The sequence below is a fragment of the Phascolarctos cinereus genome, unplaced genomic scaffold, assembly GCF_003287225.1.
Source record: "Phascolarctos cinereus isolate Bilbo 61053 unplaced genomic scaffold, phaCin_HiC Scaffold_9;HRSCAF=440, whole genome shotgun sequence".
Lineage (NCBI taxonomy): Eukaryota > Metazoa > Chordata > Mammalia > Diprotodontia > Phascolarctidae > Phascolarctos > Phascolarctos cinereus.
In genome coordinates, this window is record NW_027556402.1 from 197647010 (window position 1) to 197661693 (window position 14684).

The 14684-nt window shown below is 42.9% G+C and overlaps 1 protein-coding gene across 1 annotated transcript in view; it reads right to left on the minus strand.

Annotated features, from left to right (window-relative positions):
* Positions 1–14684, minus strand: part of CFAP99 (cilia and flagella associated protein 99) — a 187339-nt gene that overhangs the window by 16038 nt on the left and 156617 nt on the right. Inside the window, exons 15-16 of the mRNA XM_020992207.2 lie at positions 4510–4690; positions 2321–2472 (exon numbers count right to left, since the gene is read on the minus strand). Of these exons, the coding sequence (XP_020847866.2) occupies positions 2321–2472; positions 4510–4690 (333 nt within the window). The remainder of the gene's footprint in view (positions 1–2320; positions 2473–4509; positions 4691–14684) is intronic.

Below are 14684 nucleotides of genomic sequence, written 5' to 3' on the forward strand. Positions count from 1 at the left end.
AGATGCTCTCAGAAGAACCTGGAAAGCCTTACATGACTGATGCAAAGTGAAATGGGCAGAACAAGAGAACATTGTACTCCATAACAGCAACACTGTATGATGATCAACTAACTGTAAATGACTTAGATATTCTTAGGACTTCATTGATCGAAGACAATTCCAAAGAACCTATGATGAAAAATGCTATCCACCTCCAGAGAAAGAACTGATGGAGTCCGAATGCAGATTGAAGCATACTTAAAAAACAACTTTATTTTTCTTGTTTTTTGTTTTTTGGTTTGTGTGTGTTTTCTTTCACAACATAAATAATATGGACATATATTTTGCATGACCACACATGTATAACCTAAATCAAACTGCTTGCCTTCTCAAGAAGAGGGGAGGGAGGAAAGTTGGAATTCAAAATTTTAAAAAATGTACATTAAAAATTGTCTCTACATGTAATTGGGAAAAGTAAAGTATTAAACTAACAAGAAAAAGAAACTGAAAAACCTCTCTGTATGAGGGTTGAAGTTGAATACCCCAGCCTAACTACCTGAGATGTGGTCCTAGACGTCATTCACACCTTTTTGGAGAGAATTAGGTTATTCTCCCAGCCCAGATGTCTGGCACTCTGTTCTCCTACTCCCTTGCCTGGATCATGGAAAGACTATGGTTGACTTGAATACCCTCGTACCTTTGCTGAAGGACAGGGACTGATCCTGAAAGCCCAGCTAAAGACTGGGAACACAATAATTGATAGAACAAACTGATAGCCCCTTCTCCAAAAAGGAGGGTGGGACAAAACTTGCATACATCCACAAAACACAAACTAAGGGCAACAGATCTGGCCCATTCAATTCTTTTTTTTTTGTTTTGTTTTTGTTTTGTTTTTTGGCTAGGCAGTGGGGTTAAGTGACTTGCCCAAAGTCACACAGCTAGTTAAGTGTCAAGTGTCTGAAGTTGAACTCAGGTCCTCTTGATTCCAGGCCCAGTGCTCTATCCACTGGGCCACCTAGCTGCCCCAGGTCCATTCAGTTCTAAGCCTTGCAAGCCACTGAAGAATTCTTCTTGCTCAATCTACTACTCTGTGACATTCTGCTGCTCCAACCTCCCCCTCTTCCACCCCAACTTGCCACGTCCTGTATAGGAGTTTCCTGGTGGAAACCTCTTTTTGGCTGTCCAAAGCACGAAAGCTTTTTGTTGGGATCATGCACCCACATAGAATCAACCCATTCTGATTCTTGACCCTTGCTTCCCCAGTGATATTCTGCTCTGTCATTTCTGATTTGCAGTGGAAGGGTTATAAGGGGAAGCTTCCTCAAGGAGGTAGCATTTAAAATGGGTCATAAAGGATGAACAGAATCACAGGTCTGGAAGATCATCTGGTCCCATCCCCTCTTCTTAAAGATGAGTAAATGAAGGCCCAGAAAAGGAAAAGGCCTGGCTGGAGGTCATACAGGTAATTAAGTGGTAGCAGCAGGATTTCTGCCCAAGTCTTCTTATTTTAAAGCCAGTCCTCTTTCCAGTAAACCACAGCTGTGTGGTGATGATGGAATGGGATGGGATGGGATGGGAGCATTAGCTCATTCAGGCTGTAGGGAACAGTGTGAGTAAAAGAATCAGGTAGAGAAGCATAATGCACATAAGGGGGATGAGTGGTGATCCCCCTTGCTCTTCTGGACTTATTTTTGTTTTCTTCTGTATGTTTAAAAGAAAAACATTTTATTGATTTTTTTTCCATACTTATCACTATTCAGTAACCCAAAAGCCCCCACCCCCAAGAAAAATCCTACTTTCTAACAAATAAGTATTAAGCACAAACAAATCAACACATTGGCCATGTGAACCACCAACCCTACAAATAGGTTTCCTTCTCAAAATAGGCAGGCTTGGCAGGTAATATGGCAAAGGCATTCCTACAACAGAACGTCTGTCTGGGACAGAACGCCAGCATATGGATTGTGGAGGGTCCTGAGGGGGCAAGGAGGCCAGAAATAGCTCACAAAAAAGGGTGGGACTACCTGAAGCTGGGAGGGCCTCACTTTGTGCTCACATATTTTAACTCAAGAAAACTACTGACAGTGTGTGGCTCTGATGCTAAAGCCACACAATACATGTTCCCAGATTCCCTAGCCAATGTCCTTTATTCCTTTATCCCCGCTCCTCCCCACCCTGACTTACTGTCCCTTCCTATCTCTGTGACAGCCCTGCAATGTTCTGAGAACCAGGCTTCTTGGGAGGCCAGTTGGCTACCTTCACTGTGAATGCACATCCCCCAGGGCTGCAGTCTAGCTCCCAGGGGACTGTGGGCAGAACAAAGTATTTGGCATGTTAAGACCTCAGGATGCAAGGCTGAGCTCCACTCAGGGCTGACACATAGTACTCCTCTCTCTGCTCTGCTGCTCTGGTAGCTGTGTTTCTCTGGAGTTTCTTGTATGCTTTTTCCCGGCCCTCCTCCAATATTTTCCAGTGGCGTTCCTCAAAAGGAGTCTGGGAAAAGGAAAAGACAAGACCATCACTGTACCAGAACATGGGCCCCCCACCTGCCTTCCACATGTGGAAACTCAAGTTATCCTGTAGGTCCCAGGGAATATTCCTGGCACAGTGGACTTTTCATGGGCTCAGGTCATATCCTCTGCTGACCCAGAGCAAGTTTTGACTAGAACAAAATCCTGGCTCCAAAGGTCTGGTTTTAAAGTTCCTTCTAAGAGTCAACTTACATACCACATATGTGTAACCAACCAGGGGCTTGGACCAACTGACTGTAAGGTCCCTTCCGGCTCTACATCTATGATTCCATGATTTTCATCTTTGAGAGAGGGATAATTATGCTGATTATGGGCTACCCTCTGGGCTGTTGAGAGAAAGGTACCTTTTTGGGGGAGGGAGTGTGAGGTTCTGGGTCTCCCTTATCTCACCCAGGCAGGAAGTGCAGTGGCCCACTCATGGCCTGAAGCTACCACTGATTGGCACAGAAGCTTTTAGGTGCTCCCTTTCCAATCTGGACCAGTTTGCCCCTCCTCAGGCAACCTGCACCCCCTACCTCTGTCTCTGCCACCTGCCAGAGCCCACCATATTGGTGTTATACTTTAGGCCCCTATGGCTCAGAACTCAAAAGTTCAAGCAATCCAACAGTTTCAGCCTGTGTGCTACAGTTACCCAAAAATAACACTCAGAGATTTTCTAGGTATAAAGTGAAACATTTATTACGTTCTCGCGAGAAGCGGGCGTCTGCTTCGCGGGCAGTCCAAGTGAGGCGAGGCAAGGCACAAAGGCCAGGACGAAGGTTATGTAGCCCTAACACAGAGATACCCACCCACCACTGGCTTTGAATTCCCATTGGACAGGAATTTCAGCCTTACAATCTAAAACGTGAAAATCTACCCCAGAAACAAGGAATCTCATTATAATACTACCAATCCTAGCTATTTTATCCTTTTCAGTAATTATCCATTACCTAATGCTGATACTGTAACAGTACAAATAATGTGTTTTCTAGGAACCTGAAACTTAGGCCTATTGCGGCTAGTGAAACCAACCTTGAGTTTGTTTGTAACAGTCTAAGAAATTGCCACACTCAGTCCATCTGAGAGATCTCACATTGTTTACTTGTTTCATTAAGTTAAAAAAAACCAGAGTCTTGACAAAAGTTTGCAAAAAGGAGAGATCTCTTCATTGACTTTCTTGAGAAAGTGCACCCCCATGCTGCCCCAGCTGCCCCGAGAGTTCCGAGTACTCTTTGTTCAAGGCAAGACCCCAACGTAGCAGCCCACCCTAACCCCCTTCCCGTCGGCTCATTGACTGAGCCTCAGGTATACAATCTATTCGTGTAAAAACTACCCCAGTAACAGAGAGAACAAAGGTATAGAAATTATGTTAGCACGTTCCCCTTTTCAGGGCCTCACAGTTTCAGCAGTCTTTTACCCAAGGTCATACAAGCAGCTAGAGGATGAGATAGGCAGGATGCTCCCATGGCTCAGGAATTTCTGCTAACACTATTTAAGAGTAGGGGAGGGAGAAGGCTAGGGGAGGGGGTCTTGCATTCTGAGGGGTCTTCACTTAGTGTTGGTACACAGGTACCACTCAAAAGCAACAATACCAGAACCATTAACAAGAACTAATGACCCTTTGAGGAGGCTTCACTTCTGAGAGATCATCTCTCACAAGCCTACCCAGTAGCAGGTGCCCATCCCAAAGAAATACTTTATAAGTTTAGCTTTACCCACTCCCTGTTCTGCACCCTGCAGTATAGGGGTTTGGCCAGAGTACAGTTCTGAGTTGCATAAGGCTAGAAGCAGAGCCCAAAGCTCCCATGTGGGTCCCCTGGAACCAGGAAAGGCACCTTTGAGCATGTTCCTGGGCTGGTCCCCATAGGCCAATTCATCCTTCCTTCACTAGTCCCCAAGTGCTGTAGAAACACATTCTTTTGCAGCAAAGCCATGCTGGAAAGCCAGGACTCCTGCATTTGGCTGGCTTAGTGTGAGCCAGAGCACAGTCTACAAAGGCCATCTCTCTGGAAGAGCTCACCTTGGGCCTGAGCCATGGTTCTAGCCCTGCCTTGGCCTTCCGGGGTCCTGCCTTCAGGCTATCAACCTGCTGCTGCCGCTGCACCATCATCTCCTGAATTTTCTTCTTTAGCTCTAAATTGCGCTCATCTTGACTAACAGCTTTGGGTGTGTGGAATTCAAGCCTTTTTTTCCCCTCAATCCTGTGCAAAAAGAAACAGAGAAAAAAGCAAAGAGAAACGAGATGGGAAGGATTGCTATTTATTGACAGGCCCAGTGAGGTTGCTGCTTTGGGAACTCCCTGGTCCTGGGCAGATGGGCATCTTCTCAGCAAATTAGAGAGCTGCCCTGGCCACTGAGAGACTTAGTAACTTACCTAGGGTCACACACAGCCAGTGTGTGTTGGAAACAGAGCCTGAACCCAGCCAGGCGTTTTTCACTTTAAGGCTTACCTTCTATCTGCCATACCACATGGCCTCTCTTATAATTTGTTATTATTATTATTATTATTATTATTATTATTATTATTATTATTATTATTATTAAAATGAGAAGCACATTTCTATAGCATTTTTTAAGTTTGCAAATTACTTTCCTCATTTATAAGCCTGTTAGTGCAAGTGGAATTATACAGATGAGGAAACTGAGACTGAGACAGGGCAGGGCTTTCTCCAAGGGTCACATAGGGAAGGGACGGCAGAGCCAGGTCTCCCCTGGTCAAATGCTCTTTGCCCTATTCCATGTGACAATCATTTAAGATCATTTGAGCCCCAATAAGGGCCAAAGCCTGAACTAATCAACCAGAAGAAGCCCCCCAATATAATAGACATGCTTTTTCTTTGTTCTCTGAGCGAACTCAAAATGGCCCTTCCTCTGTCAGCAACTACAAGACCAGATGAAGCTGGCCAGCATTCTTCTGTTTATGACTACTAAAGCGCTTTAACCTGGATACTACCTTGAACAGTGGGACTTTTCTTATCTTGATATTTTATGGACATATACTATGCTATGTCATGTTAATAGTAAAGAAAACAGATATCCTGGATCTATAATTTAAACTGACACTTTGACATTCTCCTATCTTATTGTATTTACAACCTATTAAATTAAGAAAATTCCCTTCTCATGCTATGGTTAAACATATATGGAGACCATAAATCTGAGCAACACAGACATACTGAATCAAGGTTCAAATGTCCTGGGGCAGCTAGGTGGCGCAGTGGATAGAGCACTGGCCCTGGAGTCAGGAGGACCCAAGTTCAAATCTGACCTCAGACACTTGATACTTACTAGCTGTGTGAGCCTGGCAAGTCACTTAACCCTAACTGCCTAAAAATAAAAAAGAATAGATCACATTTTAGGGGGCAGCTAGGTGGTGCAGTGGATAGAGCACCGGCCCTGAAGTCAGGAGGACCTAAGTTCAAATCCGGCCTCAGACCAGATACTTGACACTTACTAGCTGTGTGACCCTGGGCAAGTCACTTAACCCCAATTGCCTAAAAGCCAAAAAAAAATGTCCTCCTAAAATTGCTTTATTCAGTCAGAGTTAAAGCTCTGGCTCCATGCACATGTTGCTAACTTAAGGGAATAAACAATATGAATTTACTTATCACTTAGCTTCTTGCCTCTTTAACCAACTTTCAGGTGGACACATGTCACCTTTCAAAAAACAGATCTGGTCCCTGCCTTTGGTGAACTTGCATCCTAAGCTGGGGAAGAGACAAACAAGGAAGCTGGGACATGGGAGACATTCTAATCCCCAAAATTGAAGAGCTGTATCCGTCATTGATGGGATGCAGCAATCTAAGCTGGAGAGAGGTCCTAATATCTCACAATCATTCCTACTACCCTCCCAAGATATTACAGGAATCAGAGCATTGATTTAGGGCAAGAATTAAATGGGCTGAGAAATACAGGTTGGGTAGGACCAGAAAGAATGCTCATGCTGATGAGCTCATGGATGGAACGATCAAATGAAGCAATCTTCCCTCAAATTCATAGAACCCTTTATGTGTACTAAGCCTAGGCATCTGGGTGGCACACTGTCAAATGCTGGGCCTGGAGTCAGGAAGACCTGAGTTCAAATCCGGCCTCAGGCACTTCTTAGCTGGGTGACCCTGGGCGAATCACTTAACCTCTCTGTCTCAGTTTCCTCATCTGCAAGGTGGGGATAATTTTGCACCTACCTCCCAAAGTTGTTGTGAGGAATGAAATAATATTTGTAAAAGTGCTTAGAACAAAGTTTGGCACATAGTAGGTGCTTAATAAATGCTTATTCCCTTCCCCCTATACTTTCTGAGTGAGAATCAGTGCAGTTAATAATAATAATACCTGCTCACCTTTATTTATAGCACTTTAAGCTTTGTAAAGTACTTTGCTTACATTATCTTCCCAACAACCTTGGGAGGTAGGTGTTACTCTTTTTCCCACTTTATAGCTGAGGAAGTGAGGTGACTGGTCCAGGGACACACAGATGGAGAGAAACCCGGGTCGTTTGAGTCAGAGGTACCAGTGCTCTTAGGGAAGGCTTCATGGAGGAAGACAGTCTCAATTTTGGCTACCTTGGACCTGGTCTGAGAAAAGGGAATGCTGGACTCCTTTGATGGATTGGTGACCTCATCAATGGGGAGCTTCTGCCCTGGCATCCAGCCCACTCTCATTTTTTCTCCAGATGTGATTCATGTCCACATATTTTTATAAATCTTTCACTGAATGGACTGGGGCCCTGCCTCTCCTTCTTTCAGTATTTTGTGGATTCTGGCAGAGCTCTCAGGCGACCAATAGGTTATCTCCCACTCTAGGTACACAGCAGGCCCACATTCTTTCCTACTCTTATGCATCCTTGGTAATTGTTTCTTTCACCACTTAAAAGTATTGATGCCTTCTGTTCTTTTTAATGTTACAGACATTTCTTGATAAGATGCCCCACTTCCTCATTCATCAGAAACCTACTTGTAAACAAAGACTCATAATATCTTTTTTTTTTTCTCCCTGAAGAGTAATGGAAATGTTAATACCTGACTAAAGATTGAGATTTTTTGGCTACAAACAAAACAGGTTAAAAAAAAAATCACAGAGCCATTTAGAGTTGGAAGAGACCTTGGAGGTCACTGAATCTTATCTCCTCTTTTTACAGATGAGAAACCAAGGTAGATGAGGTTAAGTGACTTGGCCAGGGTCATACAGCTCATAAGCATTTGAGATAGGATTTGAACTTAGGTCTTCCTAAGTCCCGCACTCTATCCACTGTGCTACCCAGCTGCTTCTACCCACACACATTGCCACTCATAATATCCCACCTTTCTACCAAAAAAAAGAGAGGGGTGCTTTATCATCTGTCCTCTGGTGACAATATTGGTTACTGCTTTTAACCAGAGTTGTCTGCTTTTCAGTTTCATTTTAATTTACATTTGTATAGTCATCTTTCTTAATGGCTCAAAACAGCTAACATTTACATAGCACTTACTATGAGCCAGGCACTGTGCTAAACATTTTACAATTATTATCTCATTTGATTCTCACAACAATCCTGGGAGTTGGATGCTATTATTATCCCCATTTTACAGATGAGGAAACTGAGGCAAATATTGGTGAAGTGACTTGCCCAGGGTCACACAGCCAGTAAGTGTCTGAGGCTGGATTTGAACTCAGGTAGTCCTGATTCCATATCTGGGGCTCTGTCCATCGCTTCTCATCAGCTCGCCATTTCACTGGTCCCTTTGTCACCTAGACCAGAGACCCTTTCAGCTGTGGAACTCCTGTCTTGGAATCCTTGGGATTGGTGAGTGCCTCTCTAGTGGCCCATTTTATAGCTTAGCTGGCTCCTGCTTCATTTGACTCTCCAGCCATGGGCCCATTTTTATTGGAACATGCCAATATAGCAATAACTCATTTACAAACAACTACCCTGGGAGCCATTTTATGGATGAGGAAACAGGGTTAATGACTTGCCCCTGGCTTTCGTTGTTGGACCAATGACATCGGGGGTGATATCTTGACTTACAAAATAGGATTTGAGTAAGGCAGAGTTGCACAAAGTCACAACCTCACTCTCTCATCCTGTCATCAAAATTCAATGGCAAGACAAAAGTCAAGATGACTGGTAGTGGTTCAGGATGTAGTAGCTGACATTGGTGTCTTTGAGGTCTGAGTAAGCTCTGAGTAAGCACTCCACAGCACCTGCTTCAGCCACCTTCATGGCTGTTGGAACAGATTGTTTTCATCCAATCATCACCTCCTCTTTCTGCCTGTGGTTATGCAGCTGCTAAATAGCAGGATTAGAATTTACACCTGACCTGTCATTTCTCACTCTGGCACTCTTTCTATGGTATGATGGCAACTCTTCAGGATCTCCATGGAATAGCAACAAGTGGGATGAATGGAGAGGAAAATGGCAGCTCTGCCCATCTGGCTACGGGGACTGTACAGCTCTGTTCTTTATAGGGTCAAGCCCTTCAAGGAGCTGGTGTGTGTGTGTGTGTGTGTGTGTGTGTGTGTGTGTGTGTGTGTGTGTATGTAAAAAGCATGGAGCTTGGAATCAGAGTTCAATATTTGGCTCTAACACTTACTATGTGATCTTAGGTAAGATGTTTCACTTTTCTGTGGATAATAATACTTATACTAGTACTTTACAGAGTGCTTGTTGAGGGGAGAGTTTTGTAGCCATATAAATGTGAATGATCATCAACATAATTTCTCTTCCTCTGATGCAAGAATGTGACCTTCATTTGGTTCATCTGCCCATTCCTTCCCCCAACCTCTCAGCCAGTACAATATCAGGGAGGTTTGAATTCACTTAATTGTTGCATGTATATTGAATTAGAATTGGTATTATATAGTTGGGTAGCTAGCTGGTAAAGTGAATAGTCAGTCCAAGAGTAGTCAGTTCAGGAAGACCTGAGTTCAAATCCAACCTCAGACACTTACTAGCTATGTGACCCTGGGCAAGTTACTTAACCCTATTTGTCTCAGTTTCCTCATCTGTAACATGAGCTGGAGAATGAAACGACAAACCATTTCTGGTATCCTTGCCAAGAAAACCACAAAGGGGGTCACAAAGAACCAGACACAACTGAACGACAATAAACAACTATTCTATAGCTAGAGATAGCTCTAGTGTTGTCGAAGGATACTCTGAACTTGGAAAAGTCAGAAGACTTGGGTTTGAATCTATTCTGCTATGTGACCTTAAAGGTAAGCTCACTTTACCTATTGGGGATCTAGTTTCTTCCTCTGTAAAATGGGGGTTAATCCCTGTCCCGCTTCCCTCATTGGGCTGTGATAAGCATCCAGTGGTTGTGACATGTAAAATGTTTTGTAACCACAAAGTGATGTATATATGTCAGTTGTGCTTACTTTATACTCAGCAGAACTCAACTTCCCTAATTCTTGGCTATCTTATTCCTCTCAGTTACTTCAGCCAGGAGGAAAGTGATGCCTTGAACTGTGAGCAGCTGACATCTTCCTTTGGAACAGGAGGAGGAGAGTGGGGGGTGGAAGGCCAAGCCAATCAGATGAGAGAGTATTTGTAAAAAGTGCTTAGCATTGTGCTTGGCACCCAGTAGGTGGGCTAAATAAATGCTTATTTCCTTTCCTAGCCAGATATGCTCACTGGTAAAACACACCAATGTGGCTGCCATATGCTGGCGACCCCATTCTGGCTCACTTGTAGAATAGAGAAGGACACATCTCATTTTAATGTTTGCTATGCTCTACAGTAAGTAGTGTGGCCTTATGGAGATAGCACTGGGTTTGAGATCAGGCTTTCAGTCTTGAACCTTACTAATGACAGCAATGATTCTGTGATACTTACTACCTTAGGATTTTCTCTTATAAAAGGTGAAGAATCATGCCCTCCAACAGTGTTCTAGAAAATGACTTTAAATGCTCAGAAAACAGTTTTTTTAAAAGATCTTATTAGAAAATAACTTTCCAGGGCAGCTAGGTAGCACAGTGGATAGAGTGCCCGCCCTGAAGTCAGGAGTATCTGAGTTCAAACCCAGCCTCAGACCAAACACTTGACACTTACTAGCTGTGTGACCCTAGGCAAGTCATTTAACCCCAATTGTCTTAAAAAAAAAAAAAGAACTTTTCTTCTTTGTACCTCTCTTAGGCTATGCCATTTTATTCTGGTTTGTAGTTATTATATATTTATAATGACTATTTGTAAGTATAGGTTTTTGGTTATATTTTTTGTTGTTCAACTGTTTTCAGTCATGTCCGACTCTTCGTGACCCTATTTGGGGTTTTCCTGGCAAAGATACTGGGGTGGTTTTTCATTTCCTTCTCCAGCTCATTTGATGGATGAAGAAACTGAGGCAAACAGAATTATGCTACTTGCCTAGGGTCACAAAGCTAATACGCGTCTAAGGCCAGATTTGAACTCAGGAAGATGAGCCTTCCTGACTCTAGGCCCAGTGCTCTATCTGCTGCACCACCTAGCTGCCCCTATATTTTTAGAGTAATTTATAACATTTTACCATGTATTTATGATTATAGTTCATATTTATTTTTACATGCAACCTTATACTTTAGAAGGTTTTTTTTGTTGAAACAAAAGAGGGGCGTATGCTAGTGCCAGGACAGCCTGAGGTTTTTGGACCTTCTCTATTTTCCCTCTGTTCTTGTTGTCATAGTTGCAGTCATTGTGTGTGCTGTTGTTTTGGTTCATTGCTCTGTGTCACTTCACCTGAGTCTTCCCATATTTCCTCAGATCCTTTATGTTTGTTTTTCCTTAGGGCACAGTATTCTTCATTTACCACAATTTGTTTAATCCTTCCCTTAATGGTTACGTACAAAATTTATTTCTAGTCTGTTGCTAAACAAATAGTGATGCTATGAATATCTTCAAATGGGTAAGGCTTTTCTTGTTATTAGTGACTTTCTTGGGGCATAATCCACTGGTAGGATCTCTGGATCAAATGTATAAACATTTTTATAACTCTTCTAGCATAATTACAAACCATTTGCCAAAATTGTTTGCCCCTTCAAAACTGCAGAAGGAGTGAATTAGCATGCCTTGTTTTCCCTATATCTCTGTCAACTCTCAACTTCCTGACTTTTGCCATTTTTGCCTATTGGATGGGTGTGAAGTTCTATTTGGGTTACATTTCTCTCATTATGAGCAATTTTGAACCATTTTAAAGAGAGTTTGTAGTTCTTTTGAGAATTGTTTTCTCATTTAAAATGGTTTTAATTGATATCTTTTGTTTTATGGATCTATTAAATTTCCTTGTTTATCTTTCTGTTGTATTTGCCACACTCAGAAAGAGGAACATTAAGGCCACCTAAAATTAATGTTTTACTAACTAGGTCTTTGTTCATTTTGATTAGCTATTTATCTATCTACCTACCTACCAACCTATCTAGCTAGCTATCAATTTATTTATTTACTTGATTAACTATTTAAACATGTGCAATGTTGAAGAACTCGTTCTTCAAGTAGCCCTTTGCATTTTTAGAGTTTTATTTAATTCAATAAACATTAATTAAGCACTTACTATGTGTAAGGCACCGTGCTTTACACTCTGATGATATAAAAACCCTAAATGAAACATCTCTTAAGGAACTTACTTATATTCCATGAGGGAGGCTATAATATGCATAAAGAGAAGTAAATACAAGATAATTTGAGGAAGGAGAGAGAACACAATAGCTAGTTAAAATTAGGAAGCCTTTGTGAAGGAGATATTCCATGAGTTGAGTCTCGAAGAATGATTCTGAGAGGTAGAGATGAAGAAGGAAGACATGTCTTGTATGGGGCATGGCCTAGGTAAATACATGGAGGCAAGAGAGAGAATATTGATTTCTGAGGACAGCTAGTAATTTAGTTTGCCTAGACAAGGGTGGTGAACCTGCAGCCTCAAGGCCACACGTGGCCTTCTAGGTCCTCAGGTACAGCCTTTTGACTGGAGTCCAAGTTTTACAGAACAAATCCTTTTAAGAGGATTTGTTCTGTCAAGTTTGGATTTAGGGGCAGCTAGGTGGCGCAGTGGATAGAGCACTGGTCCTGAAGTCAGGAGGACCTGAATTCAAATCTGCCCTCAGACCAAATACTTGACACTTACTAGTTGTGTGATCCTGGGCAAGTCACTTAACCCCAATTGCCTTAATAAAAAAAATAAATTAAGTTTGGATTTAGTCAAAGGGTTGTACTTGAGGCTCCCCACCCCTGGCCTAGAACATAGAGTGAATGAAAGGGAGGAAGGGTAAATAAAGCGGGAAGAATAGGCTGCAGCCAGATTGTGAAGAGCCTTTAATGTTGGGCTGAGAAGTTTCTATTTTATCCCACAGACATTAGAATTATTCTCCTATCTGAGTGTGGGAACAAGTCAAGTAACTTAATCACTCTTTGGTAAAAGTATCTTTCCTCATGTAGCATGGTACAGCAGAAAAAAGCATTTACTGGGAGTCAGGAGACCTGGCTTCGAGTCTAGACTTTTCTATTTACTAGTTATATGACCATGAACAGGTCATTTCCTTACTCTGAGACTCAGTTTTCTCCTCTATAAAATGGAGATAATTAGCCCCGCCCTGCCAGCCTCATAGGGTTGCTGTATGATGCCAGTGAAAGTGCTTTGTAAGTGATACTTATGTAAGAGATTATTGTTGTAAGGAGAGGACAAGCCAACGAGAGCTCAGTCATTAGAATGAGTGATATGTCCTGCCCGATTCTAGTCCATGTGGAGGCATGGTTAGCCTGCTGCCAGGCATGCAGAGTGTAGAGACCCCTCTCCCTACTTCAGAGCATGAGCAGGTATCCTCTTAGAGTAAGGCTGGCTTACTGAAAAAATGCTTTTTAATTGTCTGCTAAAATGGAAGTGAGTGTACATACGAAGGTTTGAATGGAAAATATCACCTATTAACCTTTGAGGGTGAAGAACTGCTGTAAGCTTCCAACTTTAGCTTTCTACCCAGCTTCCACCATGAAGACATGATACCTCTGTCCCAAGTCACTATGTAAAGGGAAGAGCACACCCTTATGTGTGTGTGTGGGGGGGGAGGATATTGTACTTCAGTCCTTGCTATACTTTGTAAAAGCTAATAGATTAATTGGTTAAATGACATTGGAGAGCACACTGGATGAGGCCTCCTTAATAAGAAAACATAACCCTTTAGGGTCAGTCACCCCTAGAACTTGGCGGGGAGAAGTAGGAGCCTCCCTCTGGGGCCTAGGATTGTAAGCCTACTATGTGCCAGGCACTATGTACATGCTAGGGATATAAAAAGAGGCAAAGGACAGTCCCTGGCCTCAAGGAGCTTTACAAACTAAGACAATAAGCAAACAGACAGGTACAAACAAACTACAGGATAAATATACAAACAACATACAGGATAAATAGGAAATAATTAAGAGAGGGAAAGTGTTAGAATTAAGAGGTTGGGAAAGGCTTCCTGTAGAAGGTCAGGTTTTAGATGGGACTTAAAGGAAGCTAGGGAGACCAGTAGGCAGAGATGAGGAGGGAGAGCGTTCTGGCCATGGGGAGTAACCAGGGAAAATGTCTGGAGCTGAGAGATGGAGGGTCTTGTTAGTGGAACAGTAAGGACGACAGTGCCACCGGGGTGAAGCGTACACAATGAGGAGTGAGGTGTTAAAGACGACTAGAATGACAGGAGGAGACTAAGTGATGAAGGACTTTGAATTTCAAACAGAAGATTTTGCATTTGGTCCTGGAGGTGCTAGGGAGCCACTGGAGTTCAATGAGGAGGGGCTGACCCAGTCAGCCCTGGGTTTTAGGAGGATCACTTTGGTGTATGAACAGAGGATGGAGTGGAGTGGGGAGAAACTTGAGGCAGGCAGACCCACCCTCGGCTGCTGTGGTCATCTAGCCGGGAGGTGAGAAGAGCCTGCACCAGTGTCAGAGGAGAGAAGGGGACACATCCCTCTGCTGGGATGTCAGTGTCATGGGGACAGAGCTCATCTAAACTTGGCATCTTCAATGTTTCTTAAATGAATGACTGAATGAGTGGTTTTGAGTCCCCTCACTATCCTATTTTTCCTCCTCTGGATGCACTCTCATTTATCAATATCCTTCCTAAAAGATAGTGCCCAGAATTGGAAACGATGGTTCAGATCTGGTCTGACAAGGGGACAGTGGGATGACTGTGTCCCCTTGCTCTTGACATTAGAGACAGTCAGTTGTGTGACCTAGGATCTCGGCTTTTTGGGCTGCTACGCCATACTGGTGCGTGGTCACC